Raw genomic sequence first — 26,497 nt, forward strand, 5'->3', positions numbered from 1 at the left:
GCCCTGCCCTCCCTATCTTGGCTCCGGGGCCTCTGCCTGACTGTGCCCACCCAGGGCTCACTTCCCCTCCCTGGGCCCAGTGCTGCCCGCCGCCCACCCTCCTCAGCTCACACTCTGCAGGTACCTCCAGGGCCTGGGTCTGCCACAGCCGGGTGGAGTGCGGCTCCAGGGCCTCCAGCCAGGAGGACGAACCTGTTCTCCTGGTTTGTGGCTGGCACTGAGAGGGGCTTCCCGAGGGCCGCACCCTAACGGTCCTGTACCTGTACTCAGGGCCAGTATGTGGGTGGCCCTTCCTCAATCCCCAAACCGATTTATAGCTAAAGAGAAGGGAGGGGACACGGCCACACCCCTGAAGCCAGAACTGCCACCCTGGGCAGGAGGCACTCCCCTCAAGCAGCACCAGTGCCCACCCCTGCTCTACGCTCCAGGCACTTGCCCACCCAGGGAACCCAACCTGCTGCGTCCAGCTCCTGGGCCCACCCTGCCCTCCTCCGGGTCCTGAGTGGCTGCTGGGTGCCAGGCAGCATCCCAGGCACAGCAGTCCCCCGTTCTGGTGCAGCCCACACCCCACCACAGAGGGCACAGGGGGCAGCACCTGCTGGGCTGCCCACCACACTGGGTGTTGGGGAGGAAATGGGGATACAAACGGTGGGGCTGCGCCCCGAGCTCCCTCTCCTCCCCAGCCTCCGAGCTCCCCAGAGGACTGGAACTGGGTTCAGTGGAGCAGCACAGGGCCTCCAGAGGAAGGATGTCGGATTGGACGACACACCTGCGGCTGCTGGGCAGAAGTGGGTGAGTGTGACGGGCAACGCTGAGAGCCCTGCTCCGGCGCAAGCTTGGTCTGGGAGCTTGCTGGAAACACAGAACTGGACCTCGGCCCAGGCCCATCCACCCAGACCTGCACCGTGACCAGACACCAGACGATGTGTGCACTGGGCAAGAGTGAAGTCGGCTCTTAATAAACACCAGTTGATTATTACCCAGTCCCATTCCACACACCAGAAGATGGAAGCCCAGGGGAGCTCAGATGGAATGGGTGTGAGAGCCCCCTGTAAACGGCAGGGCTGGCGGAGGGCACAGTGGGCTGCGGTCAGAGGCCAGCCAGGAAGCACTCCTGTGCAGTGTCCCCAGTAGCCTGGTTTCGAAGCTGGGCGGTATATAGGCTGAGTGGCAAGAGATGGTGAGGTATGTCGGGGCTTATCGATTCAAGAACAGGCTCCTCTAGAAGGATAGAAAGCACCGCCAATAGGAATAACGCTCGGTTTAAAGGCTGTGGTGATCCCCTGCTGGGGCCTGGCACGTGGCTGTCAAGAAACTCAAGACCGGGGGTAGGCCCTGTTGGCCACTTCTGCCCAATGCCTGTGGTTGCTCTCCCTAAAATCCACAGCCTTGGCCGGGCGCGGTGGCTCACGCCTGTAATCCCAGCACTTTGGGAGGCTGAGGCAGGCAGATCACAAGGTCAGGAGATCGAGACCCTCCTGGCTAACATGATGAAACCCCGTCTCTACTAAAAATACAAAAAATTAGGCAGGCGTAGTGGCGGATGCCTGTAGTCTCAGCTACTCGGGAGACTAAGGCACGAGAATGGCATGAACCCGAGGCGGAGCTTGCAGTGAGCCGAGATCGTGCCACTGCACTCCAGCCTGGGTGACAGAGCAAGACGCCATCTCAAAAAAAAAAAAAAAAAAAAAAAATCCAGTCAACAGCCTCTGCCTTCCTGCCCTCAATCCCCGAAGCAGAGAGGGACAGGGTTTGTGAAAAGTCCCGAGAGCTCAAGAGGGGGCTGCCACAGGGAGACAAGGGCACCAAGCCGCAAACGCCCCCTCCCCTGGCAGGACCCCCCCATGCCCCACCCCAGAACCCTGGAACCCGCCAGAGCTCCCTGGTTGCCTGGTCAGCCAGGACATGGAGACATGACTCCCGCCCCACCTCCCTGAGACCCCTCCAGGCGCTTCCTTTCCTCCGCCGTTTCGGGCAGATGGTTGCTCCACTTGGCGGGTGGTTCTGATCTAGATTCGATTGTCTTTGGGGCAAAACTCCCCACCTAATGCCGTGTAACTCTACAGGGGAGCCCGGTGGAGAGCAGATGGGCCGACACTGCCACCTGCTGGCCATCCCAGGATAGGACCCCCAAATTCATGTCATTCTCATGAAGGACCCTCGGGGTTCCACAGGCCTTCGAAGCCCCAGTGAGTGAGGAAATTGAGGGTCGCGGGTCCATTACAAGACCCAGCCAAGGCCTAGAGCCAAGGCTTGAACCCTGGAGGACCCCCAAACCCCACCTGCCCAGGAACAGCAGACACTGGGACACTGTTTCAGGTCCTGCCCAGGCCCCTCCCACTGTGAGGCTGGGATTTGTCGCCCAGGGAGCAGGTGAGAAGAGTGGGGAAAGCAGTCCTGAGCCTGGGCGGCAGTGGGGGATGCCTCCCAGAGCAGGCCATCAGTCAGGGGCCCATCCTAGAACCCAGCGTGAATCCAAAGGAGCCAAAGCCTCCTCCTCAGAATCAGACTTGGAGCTGTGAACCCAGGGGCCAGAGCAGTTCTGGGCCAGGAAGGGGAGCTGCGTCTCAAACTGTTATCTAAGCATTGACCAGAACACACGATCACCTCAGCGGTTCCATGTGGGCGATGCCGGGCTGCCTGGTCCACGGATGAGGGGTTCAGCTCAAGGTGCCCAACCCAACCAGAGGGCAGCCTCTGTGTCCAGGAGACACGTGTGCACCCGCGGGGTGAGAACGCCAAAGGGGTGCAGGTGGGGGTAGGTTCAGTAGCCAGAGGGCCTGCGGGGCCACCCAGGCCATGCCCTTTCCTGTAAGAGCAGCCATTCCTGCAGGGTGGGGCTCTGGCTTTGTGACTGGGCTGTGCCAGTCTGGGTATGATCCCACAGCTGAGCCCCTGTAGATGCAGGTGAGGCAAGGAACCCCACGCCCTCCCCACTGAGGTCAGCGGGGCGCAGACGCCCCCTTGTCGGTGCCCTGCCTTCCTCCTGCAATCCTGCAGGACTCTCCAGGGCCAAGTGCTGCCTTTGGGGCCAAAAAGACAGCGCCTTCTCCTTCGCCTGCCCTGCGGCCATTCAGAGACATGCAGGGCACCTCCTGCTCTGCCTGGCCAGGTGGCCCCAGAAGCACAGGCCGCAGACACCGCGGGGGACCTGCGTGGGCCTCCAGTTCCCGCCCCAGCCCTTCCCATCCCCAGTTCAGGGCAGGTCCAGCTGTGGCCAGCGGTTGGGGAAGGCTCTGTCCCCTCCAGGTGTGCAGCCTTGGCCAGTGCTTCAGGCCTCCCTCCGCTCCTGCCCTGTGAGCAGAGGGGTCGGGGCGCCTGCGATGTGGTTCCCCAGAGCACCAGCGGGGTTCAGGCCAAGCAGGGTGGAGGGTGGAGGGCCACCTTCCGCCCGTCCTGGAACCACGCGGCGGCCTCCCGGTTGCCCCCCACCCGCCAGGCCCTGCCTCCCATGGGCACCAGTGGGGAGTCCACACCAAGCCGGCCATGTGCTTTTCGCGCGGGATTACTGGGGAAGCCGGCTGCTCGGTACCTGGAAGGTCCCGGGTCTCGCCTCGTGCCCCTCTGGCCCCCAAACCCACCGGCGCCCCGGAACAAGCCAACCGGTGCTGAGAGCCCGCGCAGCTCAGAGGGCGAGAGGGCGGGACAGCCGCGGGGGCGCTGGGAGCTCGGCTTCCCGGAGAGCCAAGCGCAGGCCTCCGTCTCCCCAGCCGCAAATGGGCCCGCAGCGTCTCCACCCCGCAGCGCTGTCCCCAGTGGGAGGGCGGCCCGTGGACGTGCAGGGAGCACGGCGGGGGCCCGAGGCAACGCAGGACCCTGGGGGCGCCGCACCCCGCGGCCTCGCCAGCGCCTGTCGCCCGCGCGCCCCGCCCCCACGCCGGCTCCTGGGCTCCGCCCCGTTCTGCGCCTCCGACTCCCCGTGCTGCCCCGCTCCGCGCCGCGCTGGTTCGGACTCCAGCCCCACTTCCGCCCAGGCCCTGGCCCCACCTCCAGCCCCGGTCCGGCCCCGCCCCCGCACCGTGACGCAGAAGGTCTGCGCCGTACGCCGAGCCACGTCGTGCTGTCATCAGGTCTCGCCCGCGTGGCTGTGGGCGTGGCTAGCGTGGCTTCTCGGGACCACCTGAACTCGCGGCCATGGCCCCGGCCGCCGCCAGCCCCCCGGAGGTGATCCGCGCGGCGCAGAAGGACGAGTACTACCGCGGTGGGCTGCGGAGCGCGGCGGGTGGCGCCCTGCACAGCCTGGCGGGTGAGGGCCGGGCGCGGCCGGATGTTCTCGCAAGCGGCCTAGGGGGCGTTGCCCCTCATGGAGGCGGGGTGTCTACCGTGTGTGGTCACCGTCGCCTGGGCCCGTCCCGCAAGCCGGGACCCGGCAGTCTCCTTCGCCTGCCCTGCGGTCATTCAGAGATGTGCGGGGCACCTCCTGCCCTGCCTGGCCAGGTGGCCCCAGAGGCACAGGCCGCAGACACCGCAGGGGAGCTGCGTGGGCCTCCATTTCCCGCCCCAGCCCTTCCCGTCCCCACGTCAGGGCAGGTCCAGTTGTGGCCAGCGGCTGGGGAAGGCTCTGTCCCCTCCAGGTGTGCGGCTTTGGCAAGCGCTTCAGGCCTCCCTCCGCTCCTCCCCTGTGAGCAGAGGGGTCGGCGCGAACGCCTCGTACCTCGGTCCCGTTCACACTGACCCCGGCCTTTCCTAGGCTTGACCAGCCGCCCAGGCCCCTCGCCCTTCTGACCCCAGGGTAGGCTCAGCCAGGCCCTACCTGCCTCACCAGGCCGTGAGCTGAGTACAGAAGCCAGTGTACTCAATGAAGCAGCGCCTGTCATCCTAGCAGTTTGGGAGGCGGAGGCGGGAGGATCGCTTGAGCCCAGGAGTTTGAGACCAGCCTGGGCAACAAGGCAACACTCCGTCTCTATAAAAAATCTGAAAATTAGCCGGGCGTGATAGTGGTGTCTGTAATTCCAGCTCCTCAGGAGGCTGAGGCAAGGGAATCGCCTGAGCCCAAGGGATGAGGCTGTAGTGAGCCATGATTGTGCCACTGCACTCCAACCTGGGTGATGGGACCAGACCCCATCACCGATTAAAACACGAAGAAAAAAAAAAAAAGAGGCCGGGTGGGGTGGCTTAGGCCTGTAATCCCAGCACTTTGGGAGGCCCAGGCAGACGGATCACTTGAGGTCAGGAGTTCGAGACCAGTCTGGGCAACATGGTGAAATCCCGTCTCTACTAAAAATACAAAAATTAGTGGGCATGGTGGCATGTGCCTGTGATTCCAGCTACTCAGGAGGCTGAGACAGAATCACTTGAACACGGGAGGCGGAGGTTGCAGTGAGCCAAGATCATGCCACTGCACTCCACCCTGGGGGACAGAACAACAAAAAAGCAACGCCATCAAGTCTTTGGGGGTGGGGCAGGCAGTTGTTAAAGGCATCAACTCCCAGCAGAACGTTTCATGGAGCAGTGGCACTAGAGCCCAGTGGCAGGGGTGTCATGGCAGCAGGAACAGTGCTGTGGGACAGGAAGAGCGTGGGTAAATATCAGAGGACAGCCAGGCTCCCTGCCAGGAGGGGCCATGGGTATCAGGTGGGCAGCCATTGGCAGATTCTGAACAGGAGAGTGACAAGAATTTTTTGTGTGTGTCCATATTTATTTTACAATACACTGGGCACTTAGCCCTGTGCCAGACACTGTTCCCAGTGTTTTACAAATATTAACTCATTGAATCTTCAAACATCCCTATAGGTAGGACTTACTGTTACTCTTCTGATAGATGAGCAAATTGAGATTCCAGAAAGATCTCACAGCCAGGAAGTTGGAGAGCTGCTGTTTGATGCTAGACAGTTGGCCTCTGGCCTGTACTCTTACTACCCCAGACCGTCTTTCCATGTTGCCCTCATAGGCCCTAGAATGGTTGCTCAGGGGAATCCCAGAGCGAGAGATGGGCGCAAGTGGGAGGTTCTTAGCAGACTGTCTGCAGCTCACGCTAAGGCAGGTCAAGGTGGAGACAAGGTGGTGCCTCTGGAGACAGAAGCAGAGAGGGAGTTGGGGGATGGGACTGGATCTGGGCCTAGACAACTCCGGGGAGGACTGTGGTCCCTCATGCTCAGGGCATGCCCACCAGCTGCCCCAGACTAATGCTGTTTCTCCTCTCAGGTGCGAGGAAGTGGCTGGAGTGGAGGAAGGAGGTTGAGCTGCTCTCAGATGTGGCCTACTTTGGCCTCACCACACTTGCAGGTAGAAGCCCCCACTGGTCCTCAGGACTGAGGGCAGCCACACACACCAAGTCCGGGGGACAGTGGCCAGGGGGCTGCCCAGCAGTGTGAGAAGCTCCTGGAGCTGGCCCGGGTGAGGCTGCCTCAGGGAAGTGCAGGAGGTGCTGCTCCGAGGGAGACGAGGCGTCAGCTCCCAGCAGGGAGCCCATTTTTTTTTTTTTTTTTTTTTTTTTTGAGACGGAGTCTCGCTCTGTCGCCCTGGCTGGAGTGCAGTGGCGCGATCTCGGCTCACTGCAAGCTCCGCCTCCTGGGTTTACGCTATTCTCCTGCCTCAGCCTCCTGAGTAGCTGGGACTACAGGCGCCCGCCACCGCACCCGGCTAATTTTTTGTATTTTTAGTAGAGATGGGGTTTCACCGTGGTCTCGATCTCCTGACCTTGTGATCCGCCCGCCTCGGCCTCCCAAAGTGCTGGGATTACAGGCGTGAGCCACCGCGCCCGGCCTAGGGAGCCCATTTTTCCAGCCTTTGTGTGTCCCTGGGGACCCACCCGGGTGCCATTGAGACCCATTTCTCAGTGGCCAGCCCTGGTAGCAAAGTGAGTCACAGTGCTGAGCCATGTCATAGGGTGCAGTGCCCCTGTCGGAGTGCCCTGGTGGAGCAACAGTGCTGAGCTGTGTCACAGTGTGCAGTGCTCATGTGACAGTGCCCTGGCGGCGCAGTGGCGGGCCTGTGGCCCCGGCTGGTCGCCACCCTGGAGAGGGAGTTGTTGACGGAGGCTCTCAGGCTCCCAACCCCAGCTCAGCATGCAGCAAGGACCACTGAGCGCCAGCCTGGTTCCCTATGAGGGACTCCCCCTGGGCATCCTGCCGCCATGGAGAGCATGCTCGGTGGGTGGGAGACAGATGTGGCTGCGTCACAGGGCATCTTGGGAATTGAGGGGCTCTTAGAGATAAAGACCACGTCTTGGGGAAGAGCATTTTCCAGGCAGAGCAAGCAGCTGGGAAAGGCCCTGAGAAGAACACGTCCTTGGCCATTTGTGGGGATGATCCCGGGGGGCTCGTGGGTTTTCTAAGCCCACAGCTTTCCCTGTGCAAGGCTTGGGGCATTGCAGGGACTTGGGCAGGGGAGCGGCCAACCACTGGCTAAGACCAGACCTCAGGGGACAAAGTTGGGCTCAGGGAGACTACAGAGGCTGACAGTCCCCCATGGGATGGTGGTGGTACAGAGCAGGGGCGGCAGTGACGGGGTGAAACACGCAGGGAAGGTGCATGCAGGGCGCCCCTTGGGCTTGACCTCAGGAACTGGAGGCTGTCTTGGCAGGGATGGAATTGGGGGTGCTCATCTGAGGATACATGGCGATATCAGGTAGGTGACGGAACTGGATGGCTGGCACTCAAGAGTCAGGTCCAGGCTGGGCATAAATCGGGTGGTGCCAGCTGTGCGGTTGGTGGAGAGCCATGGGACTGGATCTGAGTGCTTGGGCCGGGGGAGATGGTGGGGACAGCTAGGGAGAAAGGGGAAGGAGCAGAGATTCCTGGGGAAAAGCCAGGAGAGGGAAGGACACCGGACACCGGCCAGCCAAGGCTCCAGGAGCTGAGGGCAGCCATTGGCCAGGCCTGTTATATGCTGCCTGAGGTCACAGTGGGCTTAGCAACAGAAGGTCATGTTGGCCTCAGCCAGCACGGGGTGGCAGTGGGCTCAAGGGCGACAAGATGGCGCTGTTGACAGGAGCCAGCAGAGGGTCAGCTGGCAGGGGGGCCGGGAGCCTGTCCCCGAGGCAGCAGTCTCAGGGTCCACATACCCATCCTCTTCCTCGCAGGCTACCAGACCCTGGGGGAGGAGTACGTCAGCATCGTCCAGGTGGACCCGTCACAGACACGTGTGCCCTCCTGGCTGCGCCGTGGCGTGCTGGTGACGCTGCATGCCGTCCTGCCCTACCTGCTGGACAAGGTCCTGCTCCCCCTAGAGCAGGAGTTGCAGGCTGATCCTGACAGTGGGCGGCCTTCGCAGGGGAGCCTGGTGCCAGGCGGGCGTGGCTGCTCAGGGGTGCGGCGCTGGGTGCGGCGCCACACAGCCACCCTGACTGAGCAACAGAGGAGGGCGCTGCTGCGGGCGGCCTTCGTCCTCAGACAGGGCCTCGCCTGCCTCCAGCGGCTACATGTTGCCTGGTTTTACATCCACGGTGTCTTCTACCACCTGGCCAAGAGGCTCACGGGGATCACGTACGTAAGTAGCAGGTGCTGAGGGCACAGCCGCTTCGGCCACCCGTGTCACCCCCACTGGACTTGGGTGTGTGCAGAGCTGGCCCTCCAGGCCTCTCAGCCAACAGGGTTCCACACCCAGAACCTGTGTCAAGGCAGGAACCCAAATCCTCTGCTTGAAAAGAGGCAGGTTTTGTTTAGTTACACTTGGCTGAAAGATCCAAGGAAGTCCAGACCCTGAGGGCAGAATGGGCTCCTGCTGCAGCCCCACGTGGACACCAGGCCCTGCACTCAGCTTTTTACTGACCGGGGGCCCTGGGTCACGCCTCACCACAGATCCCTGAACCTTGGCCCATGACTGCCCATGTCACTGCTGTGAGGAACAAGCAGCTTCTCCCAGAGTGTGTGGGAGCATGTACTGCAGCCTCAGCCCCAGCCCCTCACCCCTCACCCGTGCCTGTCCCAGCAGTCTGCCCCATCAGATGGCCGTTCCCACCTTCTCCCCTCCGCAGCTGTCGGCACCTCTGCCCATCCTAACCCCCAGCTGACGCTCCTGCTTCCAGATTCAGCAACGAAGCCTCCCCAGTGGTCCTGACACCATGTCCATCTGCCACGGCGTTAGACCCGGGCCCACCAGAGCCACTGCTGCACGAGCTCCTTCTAGAACAGCCCTCTGAGGAACCCCCTTTCTTCCGTCCCTAGAGCTGCACTGGGCCCCTCAGCCCCCACTTGCCAGGCGACCCCACCTCCACACACCCTAAACAGGAGGCCACAGTGATCTCGTCAGAGTCAGTGGTCAGGTCTTCATTCTTAGCATACCCAGCCTCCCGCGTATTTGACGCGGTTCCTCGCCCCATCCGTGTTAGTGAGGGATTTGCTGAGCTGCTGTGACAGGGGCTTGGAAACGGGGCTCAAACCAGCTGGGAGGCTCCCTCTCTCCTAGGACAGCCAGGAAGTGGCTGGACACCCAGGGCCCACACTGGTGGTGTGACCTGCCACCTCTGTATGTGGTTCCCAGCCCTGGGCCGAGGCCATCTGGCTGTCTCCATTTCCCAGCCAGTGGAAAGGGACACGGGAAGCCGAGGGCAGCCAGCTGTCCTTCAGTGGCACAGCCAGAAGCTACACACGTCACCAGCAGCATGAGGGGGGGAGCAGGGTCCCTAGGGCCATGTGCCTTGCAGCAGGGTGGCTGGTGGGCAGCATCTACAGCCCAACATGTCTGCTCCCCCCCCATCCCTTTCTGAGAGGTGGTCCCTGGACATCCCCATGTCCTCACCCCCTCCGCCAGCGCTAAGACTCCCTCTGCGCTGACAATGCCAAGGCCGGTCTGGAGCTCAGGCCTCTCCGTCATGCTAGGCTGTGAAGCAGTTCAGACTCCCTGAACCTGCCCCTGGCTTGGTTTCTGCCGGGCGCTCCCAGTGCCAGGGAGAGGCCTGGTTCTAACACGCTCCGTGCAGACTGACCCTCCTAGCAGGTGCTAAGGCCAGATCCCCTCAGGGTCCTGATGGGTGTGACACTGTCTGCCTTACAGCTCCGTGTCCGCAGCCTGCCCGGAGAGGACCTGAGGGCCCGTGTTAGCTACAGGCTGCTGGGGGTCGTCTCGCTGCTGCACCTGGTGCTGTCCGTGGGGCTGCAGCTGTATGGCTTCAGGCAGCGGCAGCGAGCCAGGAAGGAGTGGAGGCTGCACCGCGGCCTGTCTCACCGCAGGTGCACGCGGGGGCCACACGTGGGGGCTGGGGGTGTCCTTTGCACTTCACAAGGACCTGTGAGGTGCACCCACCTTGACGCTCTGCCCCCCCTTCCCCAGGGGCTCCCTGGAGGAGAGAGCGGTTTCCAGAAACCCCCTGTGCACCCTGTGCCTGGAGGAGCGCAGGCACCCGACAGCCACGCCCTGCGGCCACCTGTTCTGCTGGGAGTGCATCACCGCGTGGTGCAGCAGCAAGGTGAGGTGGGAGCCTGCTGGGGTCCTGAGATGGCTCAGCGGCTGCGCTGGCAAGACACACCTGGCAAGGCCGGGTGCGGTGGTTCAAGCCTGTAATCCCAGCACTTTGGGAGGCCGAGGCGGGCGGATCACGAGGTCAGGAGATCGAGACCATCCTGGCTAAAGCGGTGAAACCCTGTCTCTACTAAAAAAATACAAAAAATTAGCCAGGCGAGGTGGCGGGCGCCTGTAGTCCCAGCTACTCGGGAGGCTGAGGCCGGAGAATGGCATGAACCCGGGAGGCGGAGCTTGCAGTGAGCCGAGATCGCACCACTGCGCTCCAGCCTGGGCGACAGAGCGAGACTCCGTCTCAAAAGAAAAAAAAAAAAAAGACCCACCCACCTGGCTGCAGCAGAAGTGGGGAGTCTGGCTCTGAGCACCCTTCAGGTTGAGAGTAGAGATGGGCGTCTTTTTAAAGGCTCCCAGGTAGGTCAGATGTGGGGTCGTTGTGGGGGTTAAAGTTCCAAATTCACGGTACTGAGACTTTGCTGAACACAGGTTGGGGCAGCGGCCAACCCTGAAAGGCCCCACACCTCCCCCATGCACCCCAGCATGCCCTTCCTCCTGGGCTCCTCACCACACTTGGAAACCCTGGCACACTGAATCACACCCACGGAAGATGCCGGCAGGGTGAGAGTGGCACGTCTTCCCGGAGCTGGGCTTCCTGGGCTGTGTCAGCTGCGAGAGCAGGAGGGAACCTCCCAGCCGAGCCCCACCCCCCAGCCCTGCCCCGGCCCCCACTGGGACTCGGCCTTCTGAAAAAAGGCTGGCTTTCTTGGTCATTAGTTGAAGGAAATACAACATTTATGTTCCATGTCATGGGCAGAGAATGTGGACAGGACAAGAGATGCCGATGGGGATGGGCATGGCCCAGTGGTCCCAGCTGCTGTGACCCCTTCCTCCTCTCTGCAGGCGGAGTGTCCCCTCTGCCGGGAGAAGTTCCCTCCCCAGAAGCTCATCTACCTTCGGCACTACCGCTGAGCCGGCGCCCAGGTGGGCCTGGACACAGGACTTCTACAGAAGTCTGAACGCAAGATTTAGTCTCAAGATGAACCCTACTTGCACAGGAATTAGAACATTCTCACGGGTTTTCTATCATGTAAGATACTAACCCAGCCACCCCGGGAGAGAACAGAAAGCTGTCCCTGACTGTGCTTTCTCAGCCCTGGGAGGGGCGCTAACCCCAACCTGGTATGACTCAGCCACTTCTTCAGGAATTTCACTTATTTGGACAGGATTTTAGGTTTCCCTCCCTTCCCCAAACCATACAGTTGAGAAGTAATTGAGAAGTAGGTCAGAAGACACTTTATTCATTTATATTGTGAGAAAATGGTTCCATCAGGCTTGTGTTAAGGCAATGGACTGAATGAGTGCATGTTGAGTTGGGAGGGGGCACGGGGGGCTGGCGGTTTGCTTCAGCCAGTGTGGTCAGAACAGCAGCCCCATGGCCCCCATCGGAGGCGGTCAGGCTCGCCCCCAGAGTAGCTGGGCAGAGAGAAACCAACCAAGGTCAGCACCTCCGTCTGAAGCATTTGGCACACACCTTCAAAACACATCAAGGCTGCTTCCAGTTTCAGAAAATAGAAATCTGCATCTCGGGCCTGACATGCACACAGAGCTCTCCTCCTGACCCAAACGCACTTGCGTGCCAGGTCCTGGGGATTGGGGGGCTGCCAGGGCGCCCAAGCCCTCTCCTGGGGGCCCGCTGGGCAGGCGACCTGCTGACCCAGCGTCACTGCTGTGCTCAGCCCTTCAGCTCGTCCCTAGCCTATTTCCTGCCTCCATTTGACATTTCCAGGTTTTCAAAATTGCATTTAACCTGTGCCAGAGACTTCACCGTAGGCATCTTTAATAAACTAACTCCACCAAAATGTGGGCACATTAATAACAAGATGGAACTTGAGATTTCCTAAAGCGCAGTGTTAACATGCCTCGAGGGCGTATGCCACATTTCTCTACTGACCTGTTGGCAAGGCCGAGGCCTGGCCAGCAGCACCAGCTTCCAGCAAAGACCCCTGCAGACCATGTCCTGCTGTTTGACTTAGGAATGAGGATGACCCTGTATTCCCGGGTTAGTCAAGGTCAGCTTACCAGGGGCTGGGGTGGGGAGGCTGTGACCCTCTAAACTGGGAGGAGCACCAAGGGAGGCACTGGGGCTGCAGCTGGGTGGGCAAATGCCACCGTGGCTCCATCCGTCAGCACCCAGTCCTTTGATTCACACTGTGCTCGGGCCAAGTGCACGCGACCTCCTGTCACATTTTAGGCCTGAGCGCTTATTAGGAAAACAGTATGGAAAGTGACAGACACTGCTGTCTGGAGTCTGAGAATCCAAGTGTCTCAACACAGTACCAGAAGCACCCCCTGGGAGCAGCCCTTGCTATCCTGGGCCAGGGACCCACAAGCTTGAACGTGGCCTCTTAAGAGAGGAGCTCAATGTCAGATATGCAAATACTGGCACAAGAAAATCCAGACAATCATCTTTCACCGTGTAAATTCTAAGACAGGACACACCGCCCAGAGTGAGGAGCCTGAGCAGCCCGGGACCCAGGAGAGGCCTTCCCTTGCATCTGTGTCTCGTCTGGGACCGCAGCTATGATGTTCTGCTGTTGGCAAAGTGGGTTCACCTTTTGGAAAGGCCAAACGAAAGTTGGGCTTTCTTGTGTCCAGCGACTGTCGTGTTTTAGATAAGACCTTAATAAAGGTGGAGTTAAAAATCACTTGTTGAGTATTTTATCACATCAAAAATGCTGACATGCACGTGGGTTCTGCCTCTCCCCCCGCAGTGGGGTGCCGAGTGCCGAACCCACAAAGCCAGTCTGCTCCCCGCCAGCTTCGCTGCCCCTCGGGGGGTTGCATGATGACAGATTTAAATTAAAAACAAAACACTTTACATATCAAAGAAATGTGTCAAAATAATCTTAAACAATTAAAATATAATATATATTTATAATTCTGGGCCCTCAAAAGCAATCATGGTAGTTAAGAACAAAGTTTTGAGTCATTAGGATAGAGGCCAACTTTAAACATCTCCAGTGAGATGGATTAGGAAACTGGCATTAGAACCCCACACAGTTACTTGACAATCACCTTTAAAACGTTAAGTTCTTTCAGACACGCAGGAATCAGGCTAGATCATCACTCGGGCTCTGTGGAGTGGCTGGCACACCTGTGGCTGGTGGGGAAGGCGGCTGGCGGGGAGCGGCCCATTCCTCCCTCGCAGGCCTCGCTCCTGCCTGCCCACCTGGCACCGGGGGGGGACCGGCCACTCGCCCTTGCTCCCATGGGCTCCACCCGCCTGGCTTCCCGCCTGCAGCTGACTAGAATTCCATCCGTGAGAAACACTTGAACGTCACTGAAAAAGAAATCCATGCGATTTGGTTTAAGTGCCAGTTTCTTCAAGAACCTGATATTTCAGTTACAAATCATTGAAGCTCCTTTTTAAAAAGAAAATTCAACTCCCTCGTAATCAACTACTTTATGTGAAGAAAAAAGGCATTGTTAACAATGGCTCAAAACCGTTCTTGCAACACGTGAGGCAGCCTCAGTCCCGCTTCTAGCTGGCAAAAGCCTTGCCGGCGTCCTCCTTGCCTCTGTACCTCCTCTTCCCATGTGTGAACGGGATGTACCGGTACTTAATCATGTGCTGGGGAGAGAAGCACAGACTCAGTCACTGCACAAGCGCTCTCCGGCCAGCCACACTGTCCCCACATGGGAGCGGCCAAAGGCCCCCATCTTTTCTATACATCTGACAAGTGGAATCGGGGCCCCAGTGGCTTCCTGCACCCATGTCAACACAGCAAGGCCTTCCATAGCCCACGAGGCCTAGGTTTGAAACCCCATCAATCCCAGTGTTTCCTGAGCCTCCTATGGAGGAAGGGCAAGGGGGATGTGAGGTGGCCCAGGGCCCTCTGCAGCCAACACCTCGGGCACAGAGTAAGGCCCGCAGCAGCAAGGCCATGCCATCAAGGGGTCAGTCAGCAGTCTCAGCTAATTTCCCCCTAATGCCCTCCTCCTCAGGCAGGCTGGCGCAGGGCGCTGGGCCCCCTAAGAGGAGCCACTGGGACACTGCACATGCTGGGGCTCTCCCGTTCAGCTCCCACAAAGCTTCCATCAAGAGCCCACCCGCTCCGACAGATGCGCTCCCCGTTTAGTTCACTGGCTGTGCTGGGAACGGAGCAGTGTCCTCGTCACACACAAGACAGTGCCACTGAGCTCCACATTCACACCAGGCAGACTCTGCCACCACCCGCCACAGCCCACCACGGCTCCCCCATGCTGCAGGTAACAGAACAGCGACTGCGTGCCGGCGTGGCGGCAGTGCCTCTGCTTTACCTTGATTTGCCTCTTCATTGTGATACAGAAGAGCATGATGAAGTACATCACCAGGATCGGCCAGAACACCGGGACGTTGAAAGCGTCGAAGAAAGTACAGACCATAGCCACAAGGATGCCCTTGGTAGCCGCGTGCCTTCAAGTGGGGAGAGAAGGTTAGCGCAGCATCTGCAGCCAGCACCGGGCACCTGCCGGCCGCCTCCAGCCTTGCAGCTGCACCAACCGTCCCCGCAAACAGAAGCATCCCTGTGGAAAGGAGGGGTCTACCCTGGGCACAGCAGCAGCATGACCCTTTGCAAGTAGCTCACAGAAATGTACTGTACTGCCCTCACCAGAGACTTCCTTCTCTCACTCCCTTGAAACGTACAATTCTTAAAACTACACGAAGTATAAAGCATTAGTGTGAGGCTGGGGGCCCCATGCCTGCTGGCTGGGCCTGTGATCTGGAGAGAAACCCAGGCTGTGTCTTGTGGACCATCCAGGGCCTTCACCCTGTCACTGTGGCATGGCCACCAGTGCTCCCTCCCGCCCCAGCACATGGCCAAGAGATGCCATCGCCCTTGAGGCTCAGCTCTCCCTTCCTAGTCCAAGCCTCTGGTGGCTTCCAGGGCCCCTGATCTTTCTGTCCCCGACTCCATCTGGGGCTGCAAAGTCAAGGTGTGGAGCCCCACGAGCTCAGCAGGCTCCTTCACTTTACTGATCCAACAGACATGGGTTCCTCTTGTGCCCCCAGGGCCCCTGGGGTATGAGGGACAGGACAAGCAGATGCAGCCACAGAGCTCCCATCCCTCTGACGGCTACGCCACCCACCTCTGCCTACCCGTGCAGATACGGGCACCTCGGCTCAGACCCCTCTCAAAAATGACTCCAGGAGAAGGCTAGTCCTCCTCTGCCAGCCACAGGGAGCCACAGGGCTGGGGATGGGAGAGAGGAAGGAGGGAGGACGGAGACTGGACGCAGGGCCTGCCCTCCCCAGGCCACGACCACAGGAGCCAGTGTGCACTCCATCCCAGAGTCAGCCTCCTTTCCGCCAGCCTCCGGGGCACTGGTGCTGACTTGAAAACAAGAGAACGCGGCAAGGCAGTGAGTGGCCTTCCAGTGAGAGCCCCTGTGATTCCCCCTGTGCCCAGCCCAGCACAGCAGTCATCTTTCGGGTGACTTGAACAAAACTTCAACCAGAATCAGTGTAGTCTCAGTCTCAGCCACCCTTGAGCCCAATTTTCCTTCTCAAATACCGTGAAGAATTAGCTCACCAAAATTTAAACTCTGGAAGCCTTCGAATGAAGGGGCGGAATTCCTCGTTCTGTTTGGTGGGTAGCGAAGGACCGTCATCTGCAAGGCAAAGCAACCATCAGGGAGGGGCGCCTCTTTTCATTTCCATCACATTTCTACCATTTCCCCTCAAGGCTTTGGACTAGCAGGCCTCACAAATCTAAACTGAGATTTGTGTCTTTAACCAAAGAGAAAACGGGGGTCTGTGGTCAACTGACACATCCAGTTCACTGCTTTCAGAAAGTGCTATCAGAATGTTTTTAAAGACTTCCGGCCGGGCGCAGTGGCTCACGCCTGTAATCCCAGCACTTTGGGAGGCCGAGGCGGGCGGATCACAAGGTCAGGAGATCGAGACTACGGTGAAACCCCGTCTCTACCAAAAATACAAAAAAAAAAAAAATTAGCCGGGCGCGGTGGCAGGCACCTGTAGTCCCAGCTACTCAGGAGGCTGAGGCAGGAGAATGGCGTGAACCCAGGAGGCGCAAATAATTCAACCACATATAAACCTCCAGAACACGTCAGCTATGCCACGTACAGGCACAGAAAGAAAACAAAGGCAAATTAACATAAAAAGCAAGCAGCAGAGAACAGGGCGGGGCAGAGGATGCACTGACCGTGGAACCCGGGTGCCAGGCCTGTCCCACCAGCAGCTGTGCCAAGCCCGCTCTCACCCCACCCTCCCACCCGGACGGGTGCTGCTCCCCATTTACAGATGGGAAAACTGAGGCCTACAGGAAAGGGGCTCTTTGTTATTTTCTAGTCTCCTCCAAATAGCAACAAATGAGAGGAGCTGTGTTCCCGTCAATCTTCTCATCACATACCCTACCCAGAAGACTCACAGGCTTCTGGCCACACAGTGAGAGCACACCCTGCTCCCTGACAGCAGGTTCCCCCAGAAGGAGGAGGATCCTGGCAGGGAGCTGCACGTGGGTTTTCCCGCAGTGGCCACAATGTCCTGGAAAGCAGTTGTTTGTTCCTCCCCTGGGGCTGGCCAGTCAGGCGTGAACTCAGGGCCCCTACCTGGCCCAGGCAGGCCCAGGAGCAGCGTGAGTCTTCCAAGCATGGAGCACGAAGCGCCAGGAACACTTCAGCTCAGAGCTCCTCAGAAACCAGAGGAGGCCGCCCAAAGCCTGACCCGACATGATGTTGGCATCAGGGTCCTGGCACTCTCTGTGCACAATGAGCTGCCTGTGGAACCCTCTGGCTATGGGAAAAGGTAACCTCATCATGGCCGCCTCCACGGATTCTGAAAGGGGCCATTGACTGGGGTGGGACGGGTGCCGGAGTCGGACCATCCGCCTCAGACCCCTACTGTCTATGGTGCCATGTGACCTTGAACACGTTACCTAACCCAGTACACCTCAGTTTCCTCATCTGCAAAGTGGGAAAACAGAATGAACACCTACTTCGTGGCTATCAGGAGGGTTTGAAGAGTCGTTCTACAAACGTATCCTGATCACCCAACGTTACAAGTACATTTCAACCCCAAGAGAAGAGTCTCGGGTGTTTCCAGAGAACACTGGGCAATCCCATCAGAAAAGAAAGGCCCAACCTGCCCACACAGCCCAGTGCACAGCTGCTACCCTACCTGAGTCTTCCATTAAGGAAGGATCCACTTTGGGAGAAAGAAAAGCTATGAAAAGATTTAGATGGTAGATCCCCAAGGCATAGGTCACAATGTACCAACCCTGAAAGAGAAGGAAAGAGAGTCAGTGGTGCACTCCGACTGTCCATCAGCCCGAGTCAGTTCATGTTTGCACTCCAGTTCACTCTCAACTTTAAGTGATCTTAAAAACACACAAAACTTACTTACAGCAACGACAATGAAATACAGTGAAATCCCATGGTAACAACTTACCTCAAATTATACTTTGTGGGTACTGAGACTAAGGGGACAAATGAGCAAAGCTCTTCAAGGGTCCAGTTAGACACATGTAATCCCCAAAGCCACAGACGCCCCATAAGGAGCGCAGCAGAAAAGGAGGCTTTTCTCAAGAAGCACATGCTCAAGCTACACCACAGGCTCAGGTGGCCCAGGCATCTGAGCGATGCTGGCCCAGAGCCCCCAGCAGGAGCAGGTTCATCAGAAACAGAAGACAGAATGTCAACTGTGACTGGAGGTGTGCTAGCTGATGTTCCTCCAACAGACAATTCCCATTGCCAAACACACTCTGCCAGGAGGGTGAAACCTTTGCCAGAAGAAACCCACAACTGGGCAATCAAGAAAAGAGAGCTTAAGCCAAGCCTTCCTCAAGAGACGCAGAGTGGGAGAATTCTGCCAAGATGCCTGAGTGCAGCACACTTGCAACTAACTCAGTTTTAAAATGACTAAGTATATCCCATTAGAAGCCAGAACTGCATTCTCAATTTTAAAAGCCTTAAATGTCTCAGTCGGGTGTGGTGGCTCATGCCTGTAATCCCAGAACTTTGGGAGGCCAAGGTGGGTGGATCACCTGAGGTCAGGAGTTCAAGACGAGCCTGGCCAACATGGTGAAACCCCACCTCTACTAAAAATACAAAAATTAGCCAGGCGTGGTGGCGCATGCCTGTGATCCCAGCTGCTCGGGAAGCTGAGGTAAGAGAATCGCTTGACCCCGGGAAGTGGAGGTTGCAGTGAGCCGAGATCATGCCACTGCACTCCAGCCTGGGTAACAGTGAGACCCCGTCTCAAAAAAATAAATATAAACGCTTTAACTTTCTCATACAAACAAGAAATCTTTCTGCCTAAACACTTTTCGAGTCAGACTTAGGGCTAAACACTAGATGTGAGGGTTAACTGGATGTCTGTGTATCTACCTTTGTGCTGCAAGGCCACGCCTGAAGGCACATCAAATGAGGCACGAGCTTCGTTTAGAACATAGTAAAACTGACGAGCGCAGTGGCTCAAGCCTGTAATCCCAACACTTTGGGAGGCCGAGACGGGCGGATCACGAAGTCAGGAGATCGAGACCATCCTGGCTAACATGGTGAAACCCCATCTCTACTAAAAATACAAAAAATTAGCTGGGCATGGTGGTGGGCACCTGTAGTCCCAGCTACTTGAGAGGCTGAGGCAGGAGAATGGCGTGAACCCAGGAGGCAGAGCTTGCAGTGAGCTGAGATCCGGCCACTGCACTCCAGCCTGGGCCACAGAGCGAGACTCCGTCTCAAAAAAAAAAAAAAAAAAGAACATAGTAAAACTGACCTGTGGGTGCTGCACTCTTCCCGCCCCCTGCTCCTGCCTGATGTCCCTGATTCAAAATTTCTAGGTCATTCTTTCCATCAGACAATGGACCGAGTTCCAATTAAAAAAAAAAAAAAATCAGGCCGGGCGCGGTGGCTCAAGCCTGTAATCCCAGCACTTTGGGAGGCCGAGACGGGTGGATCACGAGGTCAGGAGATCGAGACCATCCTGGCTAACACAGTGAAACCCCGTCTCTACTAAAAAATACAAAAAAAAACCTAGCCGGGCGAGGTGGCGGGCGCCTGTAGTCCCAGCTACTCGGGAGGCTGAGGCAGGAGAATGGCCTGAACCCGGGAGGCGGAGCTTGCAGTGAGCTGAGATCCGGCCACTGCACTCCAGCAAGGGGGACAGAGTGAGACTCCGTCTCAAAAAAAAAAAAAAAAAAAAAAAAATCAATTAAGGTGGTAAACAAGGAAGTATCTTCCACAGTCCCCAGAGGAGAAAATAGCCCTGACAAGGCTTTCAACCTGCCCTGCTCTGCACGTAAGATTAACCTCCTCTAAAGATCTACGAAGAATTCCCATCTGCAGGTTTGCTCCTAGAAACCCCGTGTTTACTAGCAAGTAAAGGAGCACCCAAGGTGAAGTCTGAGACAACATCGCCTGACCTAGGGGTGCCCCAAAACACATGAAGGTTTGAAACCCTCAAGACCCTCTTTGGTCACTGTCTCTCTTATTTGACTCAGCGTCTCAACCTGCACTGCCCTCTTTGGCCTCATATGAGGTAGAACTCAGGAAAGGCTAAATAAACCCTTTGGATGCCAAATCATTCATGACACCCAAGGTATGGACTCTTCACCCGAGGAATGAGGCAGCCACAGAGCACCACTTTGTCCTCAGCATCATGCAGCAGGGTCAGAGGGACACAGCGGCTCCACTGTCCAGGCCTGGACACGCCCAGGGCAGGGCCAGGCTGGGCTCAGGACCACCTGGGTACACTGAGAAGCCTGGTGAGGGGACTCTGGGTGAATCATAAACAACCCTGTTTGTTAAAGACAGTCACTGAGATCTTTCTGACATTTGGCGTTTAGCTGAAAACTGATTTCTACAGACCATTTCCTGCAATACAAACTGGATCAACAGCATCCCCACCAGCACCACGTCCAGGTAACATGGACACGGCCAACTCACATCAGCCCACACCTACCTGCAGCAGGTAAACTCGAATCATGTAGACAAAGCTCAGGCCCAGTGTCACGACCCATCGCACGGCCGTGTAGGGTGTGGACTTGTCTAGCCAGGACTGATAAATCTAGAAAGACAAGAGTCCAAAAGCATGAAGCAAGTCCTGTAACTTCTGCACTGACCCTGCCACAAAATGTACCTTCTGCTAGCGTTGGCTTTCAATTTTTAAAAAAGCTAAGAGTGAGTTACAACAGCAAGAGATTGTCTATGTATCAGCACAAAGCAGTGACTATAATTAATCCAAAGTTTATTTTCAATAATTCCTGAAGCAGGTTCATCTCTTAAGCAAGACTGTTACAAAACAATCTCCTAGGAGGTTGTGACATGGTGCTGGCCCGAAGGGATCACTATGAGGAAGACCCAGCCTCACCCCAAATAGAGGACTGTGCATCTCAAAGTCCCCACCCTACAGCACAGCCCTTATCGCCACGTCTCAAGTCAGCTCCCCCATCTGCTGCAGCCAGCGGCCAGCCTTGCCCCACTCCCAGGCCCACTGGCCACAGCCTGAGTCCCAGCAGCCACAGCAGCATCTGTGTGCATCCAGGCGGCTATGGACATGACCGAGGGAGCCCTTAGTTTTATGTACTTTTTTTTTTTTTTTTTTTGAGACGGAGTCTCGCTCTGTCGCCCAGGCTGGAGTGCAGTGGCCGGATCTCAGCTCACTGCAAGCTCCGCCTCCCGGGTTTACGCCATTCTCCTACCTCAGCCTCCCGAGTAGCTGGGACTACAGGCGCCCGCCACCTCGCCCGGCTAGTTTTGTGTATTTTTTTAGTGGAGACGGGGTTTCACCGTGCCAGGATGGTCTGGATCTCCTGACCTCGTGATCCGCCCATCTCGGCCTCCCAAAGTGCTGGGATTACAGGCTTGAGCCACCGTGCCCGGCTATGTACTTATTTTTACAAATATATGTATGTATGGTTTTTTATTTTGAAATTTAATTTCCAAATTATGAGAAATTTCCAAATTCACAAAAGTAAAAAGATTATAGAAGCCCACATATGCCCATTACTCAACTTCATTAATCGCCAATCGCTTTTCATATGTGATTTAATTAAGGTGATGAATTTTTTTTTGACCCAGATCCTCAGCACCTGGAACTGCCGGTGACCCAAGCTTTTCCTGAGACTAAGGCTTCTGAGACTCCAGTGTTCAAAGGCAGCTCTAGGCACCTCACTCACCAAATGCACACGCAGCCCACACAAGAGCCTCCCGCCCTCAGGGGCAGAACCTCCAACCTGACACGGGGCAGGTGGGGCTCCCAGCACCGGGGACGTGGGTGGCCAGGAGAGGGACAGCAAGAGTAGAATGGCAGCCACGGCCGCGTCTGTCCTGCCTGGGTGCTGAGACTGGGTTTTGTATTTTTAAAGGTTGGTAAAAGGAAAACAAAAACAGAAAACGCATGTGACAGACCACATATGGCCTCAGAGCCCGATCTCTCCACAGGTGGCGCTTTAGGATGAAGAGAGCAGAGAGCGCTGTCTTCAGGAAGTCTGAGCCTGAGGCAAAGTAACTTCTCCGTCAGGAACAACAGCACACAGATCCTTCCGGAAAATGCTGGCAGTCCAGTTTCTTTTTCAAATATTTACACTCATCTACTAAAAACCCACCAACCTGTCCAAGTCTTGTGAAAAATCTGTACACCACCGAAGGTTTCCCATGGACGGACTCTCCCACACTGTCCCCTTCAGACATTCTGTAACTGGGAGAAAAACACAAAATACTGTTCAATAAAAAGCATTCAAGGGTGTGAAATCTTGGCCCTATTTTCACCAACACTGTCAAGTAGGTTTCTTCAACATTCAGTATTCTGTCCATACCATTTGTTTTTATCATGAACTGTTCGGGAAAAAGTAGCAGGTGCACAGGCTTCCGTGGAGGGGAAGGGCAGCGTTAGACACATGGGCCCAGCACAGGCCGCGTTTTCATTCCCACTCCAGCACCTCAGTCACCTGCGTGGGTGGCACTGTCCACCCCACTGGCCCCAGGAGCAGCCTTGGTGCCATGGGGTCCACTGGCTGGTCTATGGCATGTGGCACTGCACGTCCTCCCTCCAGGGACCGCATCCTCTGTGGATCCCTCAGAGTTCCCCCACCCAGGCACCCTGTCTGCTCCACGCCCTGTCCTGGGTCTCTGGTCTGGCAGGAGCAGGAAGGGTCCTGTCCTCGCAGGGCCAGGTCCTCCACCCCACGAACAGGAAAATGTTACCTACAACTCTCAGGTAGTGCATCCATCTGCGTCCCAGTTTCTTATCTGGCAAGTGGAGGTAACATATCTGCTCCTATTTCAACACACTGCGGTGATGCCCTGAGGAATTCACCTGAGAACCCACGTGCCAGAGGTCACATTGTTCACCCACTTAATTCCCAGATGCCCAAGTGAAGGGCATCATTACCCACATTTCACCAAGAAGGACCTAGTCTCAAACAGTGGAAGCCACGTGTCCACGGTCCCGCCACAGCTCTGCTTCTGGACAGGCCAAGCCAAGCCTGACTGCCACCTGGCTCCTCAGCCGAGCACGCCACCACCCACTCCCGGGACCAGACGGCATCAGGACCTGCCGCTCTTCAGGAAAGCGCTGCTGAGTACCCAACGCCTGCCGGTTGTCATTCCTACTTTAGAAGATGAGATGCCTGCTGGCCCCTGAGCTAGAGAAGATGCCAGGGGCGCATTCCCCTCCCCCACCACCCCCATCTGCTGCCTCGGCAGGGCAGTGAGGAGAAAGACTCCAGCCTCAAGTTTGGCCTAAAGTCCCGCCTGTGCTAAGTGGCTGTGAGGCCTTCAACAAACCCTCTGAGCACGCAGCAGCCGGCCTCGGTTTCCTCATCTGTAAAACGAGGCTCTAAGAAACACCAGACACGAAAGCAAAGACATCGTTCCTCGGCAACCCTTGGGGTCAGTCTTACTGTTCTCATGCACAGGTAAGAAAGCTGAGGCTCACAAAGGCTAAAGCATTGTCCTGGCCCATCAGCATGTTTGCGGTGGGCAGGAGCTGGAACCCGCATCTTCCTGAAACCAACGCTCCTCCAGTCCCACCCTGTGAGCGCTGGGGAAACCTTCCCTGCAGGTGGAAGGCAGAGGGGGCCAGACGCAATCCTGCCCTCAAGGGCCTCGGCTCTCCCATCACAACTGATGCGGGGAAATGATCCAGGCAGCTCCCTCCACGTCACCAAGTCTGTGCAGAATGTGGCTCCGTGACACCATTCCTGGATCCTGCGGAGTGCCAGGCCGGCTCGAGGAGACCGAGGGGCCCTTTGGTCTCATGTAAACCAAAGACACACAGGAGGAGGACTTTCACTCTCCACTGAGAGAACTCCGTATTTAAATAGAGGCTACACTAGAATGCGCCACCTGGAAAGGCCACCCTGTTTAGGCCAAAGCCAGGCATCTGAAAGACACGCATCACATTCTTCGTCTTGTAGCTCCTTACAGTTTTCCCCGTTTTACTCAGACTGTTTCCCATTAAAGCGCTTTTACTTGACTGCAGGTGATGAGAGTAATGTCAGAGAGAAAATACTCGGCTCTCCCACCAAAGGGTGTTCTCTAGGCAAAGTTCAGAACGTCTCTCTCTCCAGGTGAACGTGTAAAAAACCTACTCGAAACCCATCAGCCAATTCTGCTTCTCTGACACACACAACACGTATACCAAACACACACAGTCAGCTCACACCCTGACTGAACGCATCACCAGGAACAGCCTGAGGCAGTGTGGCAGGAGCAAGAACGTGAACTTTGGACTCCAACGGCCTGCTTTCAGATCCTGGCTCTACCACTCTCTGTCAGTGTGACCAGGACAGGCTATTCCAGGATGCCTCAGGTTCCAGTCTGTGAAATGGGACAACAGCACCTCTCGTGCCTTCTCCACGAGGCTCTTGCGAGTCGTCACTGGACAGCCCGTGGAACACCCTTGGATCCAGGCAAGGCAGTGCCAGCCCTGTTCCCAGATCAAGGCCAGCCCTCACAGCAGCTGCCCCCACCGCAGCCCTCCTCTCTGCTCAGTTTGAAGGCCACCTCCTCTTCAGAGGTCTCCGTTATTGCCCACACTGACCCCTAGTACCTTACATCACATCACCCTGCTTTTATTTTGTGTACAACTGTTTCCTGATACCTTTCTGGCTTATTTCTCAATTTTTTCCTGCTAGAATGAAGCTCCTGGAGGGGTCCCTTGTCTGGTTTGGGGCTGGGCCCTACCACCTGGAAGTCCATTCCATAGCAGACAGCCCATCAGTTACCTGCTGAAAGTGACTGCTTTATGTCTAGTCACAAACAAAACTGAAAGGGAGATAAAACCAGTCCAAGCAGAAACCATGAGGACATGCCAGAAAGTGTAAAACTCTCTATGTGCCTTGTTCTAGGGCCCACCACATTCATCCACATCTGTGGTCCATCACTATGTGCGTGGTAAGGATGAAGTCCTCCGCCTGGCGTCCAGGAGCACTGAAGTCCGGGATGAAGTCCTCCGCCTGGGGTCCGGGAGCACTGAAGTCTGGGATAAAGTCCTCCGCCTGGGGTCCGGGAGCACTGACAGTCCGGGATGAAGTCCTCCGCCTGGGGTCCGGGAGCACTGAAGTCTGGGATAAAGTCCTCCGCCTGGGGTCCGGGAGCACTGACAGTCCGGGATGAAGTCCTCCGCCTGGGGTCCGGGAGCACTGACAGTCCGGGATGAAGTCCTCCGCCTGGGGTCCGGGAACACTGACAGTCTGGCTCCCACCACCTTTCTCTTCACGACCCCATCCCCAATTCCCCAATTCCTCCGGAACTAGGAAAGCCCTAGCAGCGGTGCACCAAGCTTCATGCCTCTAGTGTTGTTCAGTTCTCTGAAATGCCCTCCCAGACCCCTTCTCTTCCTTCTTTCCAAGGCCACATTCCAGCCTGGGCTCCTCCCTCCTCTGGGCCTGACCATCGTACATGTCCACCTGGCTCTGACACACTGTAACCGCCGTCACCTCGGGCATACGGCAGAAGCCAAGCGAGTCTGAATTACTGAGAACCCTTTATCCACTTACGGGATAACTGCATTTCCTGTGAAATGTCAACCCAACTAAAAACAAAGTGTTTCCAGGACCAACGGCCAGCCTCTACTCTTCACAAAGGGAAAAGGGCGAAAGCCCACTGAAGGTACTCAGGCTGAAAGCAGCCCTCTGTGCTGTAAGACACCTGGCAGAGAAACGAACGATACCTTTATCAGCGGGGCCACAGACCAGTACTAAGTCAGCCTGGAGAATTTATGATTTTATTGCCTATGTAGAATACGATCAAAACCGATGTAACTAGTTTCCCTTGAGCCCGTCAGTAACGCCTTCGGCCCAGGGCTTAACACTAAATCCTATAGATAAGCGCTGACCTGGACGCAGGATGGGGAGACGGCATATCCCCTCTCGAATCCAGCCCAACTCGCAGCGCTATGGGGGCGGCGACTTCCCGCTTCCCCCAAATGCACAACAGGGGAAGCGGACGAGACGAGGCCCGGGTGGGGAGGGCTGCAGCCCCCGCCCGGCCCCTCTCCCGCTCACCTGCCCCTCGCAGGCCCCAGGGCTCGGCCTGCACCCCCCAGCCCCTCGTCCCGGGCCCGGCCCCGAGGCGCGACCCGTACCCCTCAGGGCCGCGGGTAGGGAACACGGTCCCAGCGGCCACCCAGGCCCCGACGTCCCTCCCCGCCCGGCCCTCAGCGCGGCCCCGCCCGCCCGCGGCCTTGACAGCCCGGAAGCAGCGGAGGCGGCGCTGCCCGGCCGTTCCCGCGCCACGCAGCCCTTCCTGGCACCTCGCAGCTCCGCTACGGCCGAGCCGCGGTCTCCCTCACGGCCGCGGGAAGGAGGACGGCGGGGCAGGGGCGGCCGCCGGGGCTGCGCTCTGGCTCCGGGAAACTGCAGCGAGCACTTCCGCTCCGTCCTCCGCGGCACCGCCTCCAGGGCCCCCAAGATGGCGCGAGGGCGGGGTCGAGGGCTCCAACCATTTCCGCTTCCGGCGCAGACGCGCAGGCCGTTGGCGGGCGGGCCTCTCCGCGGAAGACACGACAGCGGCGGAAACGCGCACAGGCGCAGCTGCGTCCTCTGGCTCCGGGTCCGGCTGGCTTCGCTCCAGAGATTGCGCGGGCTCAGGGACT

General features: G+C 57.6%; 2 protein-coding genes across 24 annotated transcripts; one reads left to right on the forward strand and one right to left on the reverse strand.

Annotated features, from left to right (window-relative positions):
- Window positions 1-4,093: 4,093 nt before the first annotated feature.
- Window positions 4,094-13,103, forward strand: PEX10 (peroxisomal biogenesis factor 10). Of its 11 annotated transcripts, none has more exons than XR_012427289.1 (7): window positions 4,094-4,246; window positions 6,145-6,225; window positions 8,024-8,426; window positions 9,937-10,112; window positions 10,213-10,348; window positions 10,885-11,016; window positions 11,299-13,103. XR_012427289.1 is itself a non-coding variant. In XM_045388242.2 (7 exons), exons 1-6 carry the CDS (start codon window positions 4,135-4,137, stop codon window positions 10,987-10,989), a joined length of 1,017 nt encoding a protein of 338 aa, XP_045244177.1. In that variant the 5' UTR covers window positions 4,094-4,134; the 3' UTR covers window positions 10,990-11,016; window positions 11,299-13,103. The 11 variants fall into 11 exon arrangements, 7 of the variants coding, with proteins under 7 accessions (XP_045244177.1, XP_073878867.1, XP_045244185.1 ...); XM_045388242.2 differs by having other exon boundaries at window positions 8,024-8,430; XM_074022766.1 differs by having other exon boundaries at window positions 8,024-8,154.
- RER1 (retention in endoplasmic reticulum sorting receptor 1) lies at window positions 11,669-26,287 on the reverse strand. 13 transcript variants are annotated; one of them, XM_045388292.3, is made up of 8 exons: window positions 26,156-26,287; window positions 22,607-22,714; window positions 22,009-22,096; window positions 20,360-20,464; window positions 17,579-17,678; window positions 15,972-16,050; window positions 14,719-14,854; window positions 11,669-14,029 (listed from the first exon to the last, which is right to left on the reverse strand). In XM_045388292.3, exons 3-8 carry the CDS (start codon window positions 22,087-22,089, stop codon window positions 13,940-13,942), a joined length of 591 nt encoding a protein of 196 aa, XP_045244227.1. In that variant the 5' UTR covers window positions 22,090-22,096; window positions 22,607-22,714; window positions 26,156-26,287; the 3' UTR covers window positions 11,669-13,939. The 13 variants fall into 13 exon arrangements, with proteins under 13 accessions (XP_045244227.1, XP_065387148.1, XP_005545082.1 ...); XM_065531076.2 differs by having other exon boundaries at window positions 22,603-22,714; XM_005545025.5 differs by lacking the exon at window positions 22,607-22,714.
- Between the last annotated feature and the right edge of the window lie 210 nt (window positions 26,288-26,497).

The sequence above is a fragment of the Macaca fascicularis genome, chromosome 1, assembly GCF_037993035.2.
Source record: "Macaca fascicularis isolate 582-1 chromosome 1, T2T-MFA8v1.1".
Lineage (NCBI taxonomy): Eukaryota > Metazoa > Chordata > Mammalia > Primates > Cercopithecidae > Macaca > Macaca fascicularis.

Bases quoted from the DNA above. Each gene is read 5' to 3' on its own strand.
- PEX10 (XM_045388242.2), top strand. From the start codon at position 4,135: ATGGCCCCGGCCGCCGCCAGCCCCCCGGAGGTGATCCGCGCGGCGCAG. The intron at 6,226-8,023 runs GTAGAAGCCCCC...TCTTCCTCGCAG, and splicing joins TGGCCTCACCACACTTGCAG to GCTACCAGACCCTGGGGGAG. The intron at 10,349-10,884 runs GTGAGGTGGGAG...TGCTGAACACAG, and splicing joins CCGCGTGGTGCAGCAGCAAG to GTTGGGGCAGCGGCCAACCC.
- RER1 (XM_065531074.2), bottom strand. From the start codon at position 23,399: ATGCGGGTTCCAGCTCCTGCCCACCGCAAACATGCTGATGGGCCAGGA. The intron at 22,097-23,184 runs GTTTGTTGAAGG...TTTTTCTCCCAG, and splicing joins GGCTGCTGCGTGCTCAGAGG to TTACAGAATGTCTGAAGGGG. The intron at 14,030-14,718 runs GTAAAGCAGAGG...TTCTCTCCCCAG, and splicing joins CAATGAAGAGGCAAATCAAG to CACATGATTAAGTACCGGTA.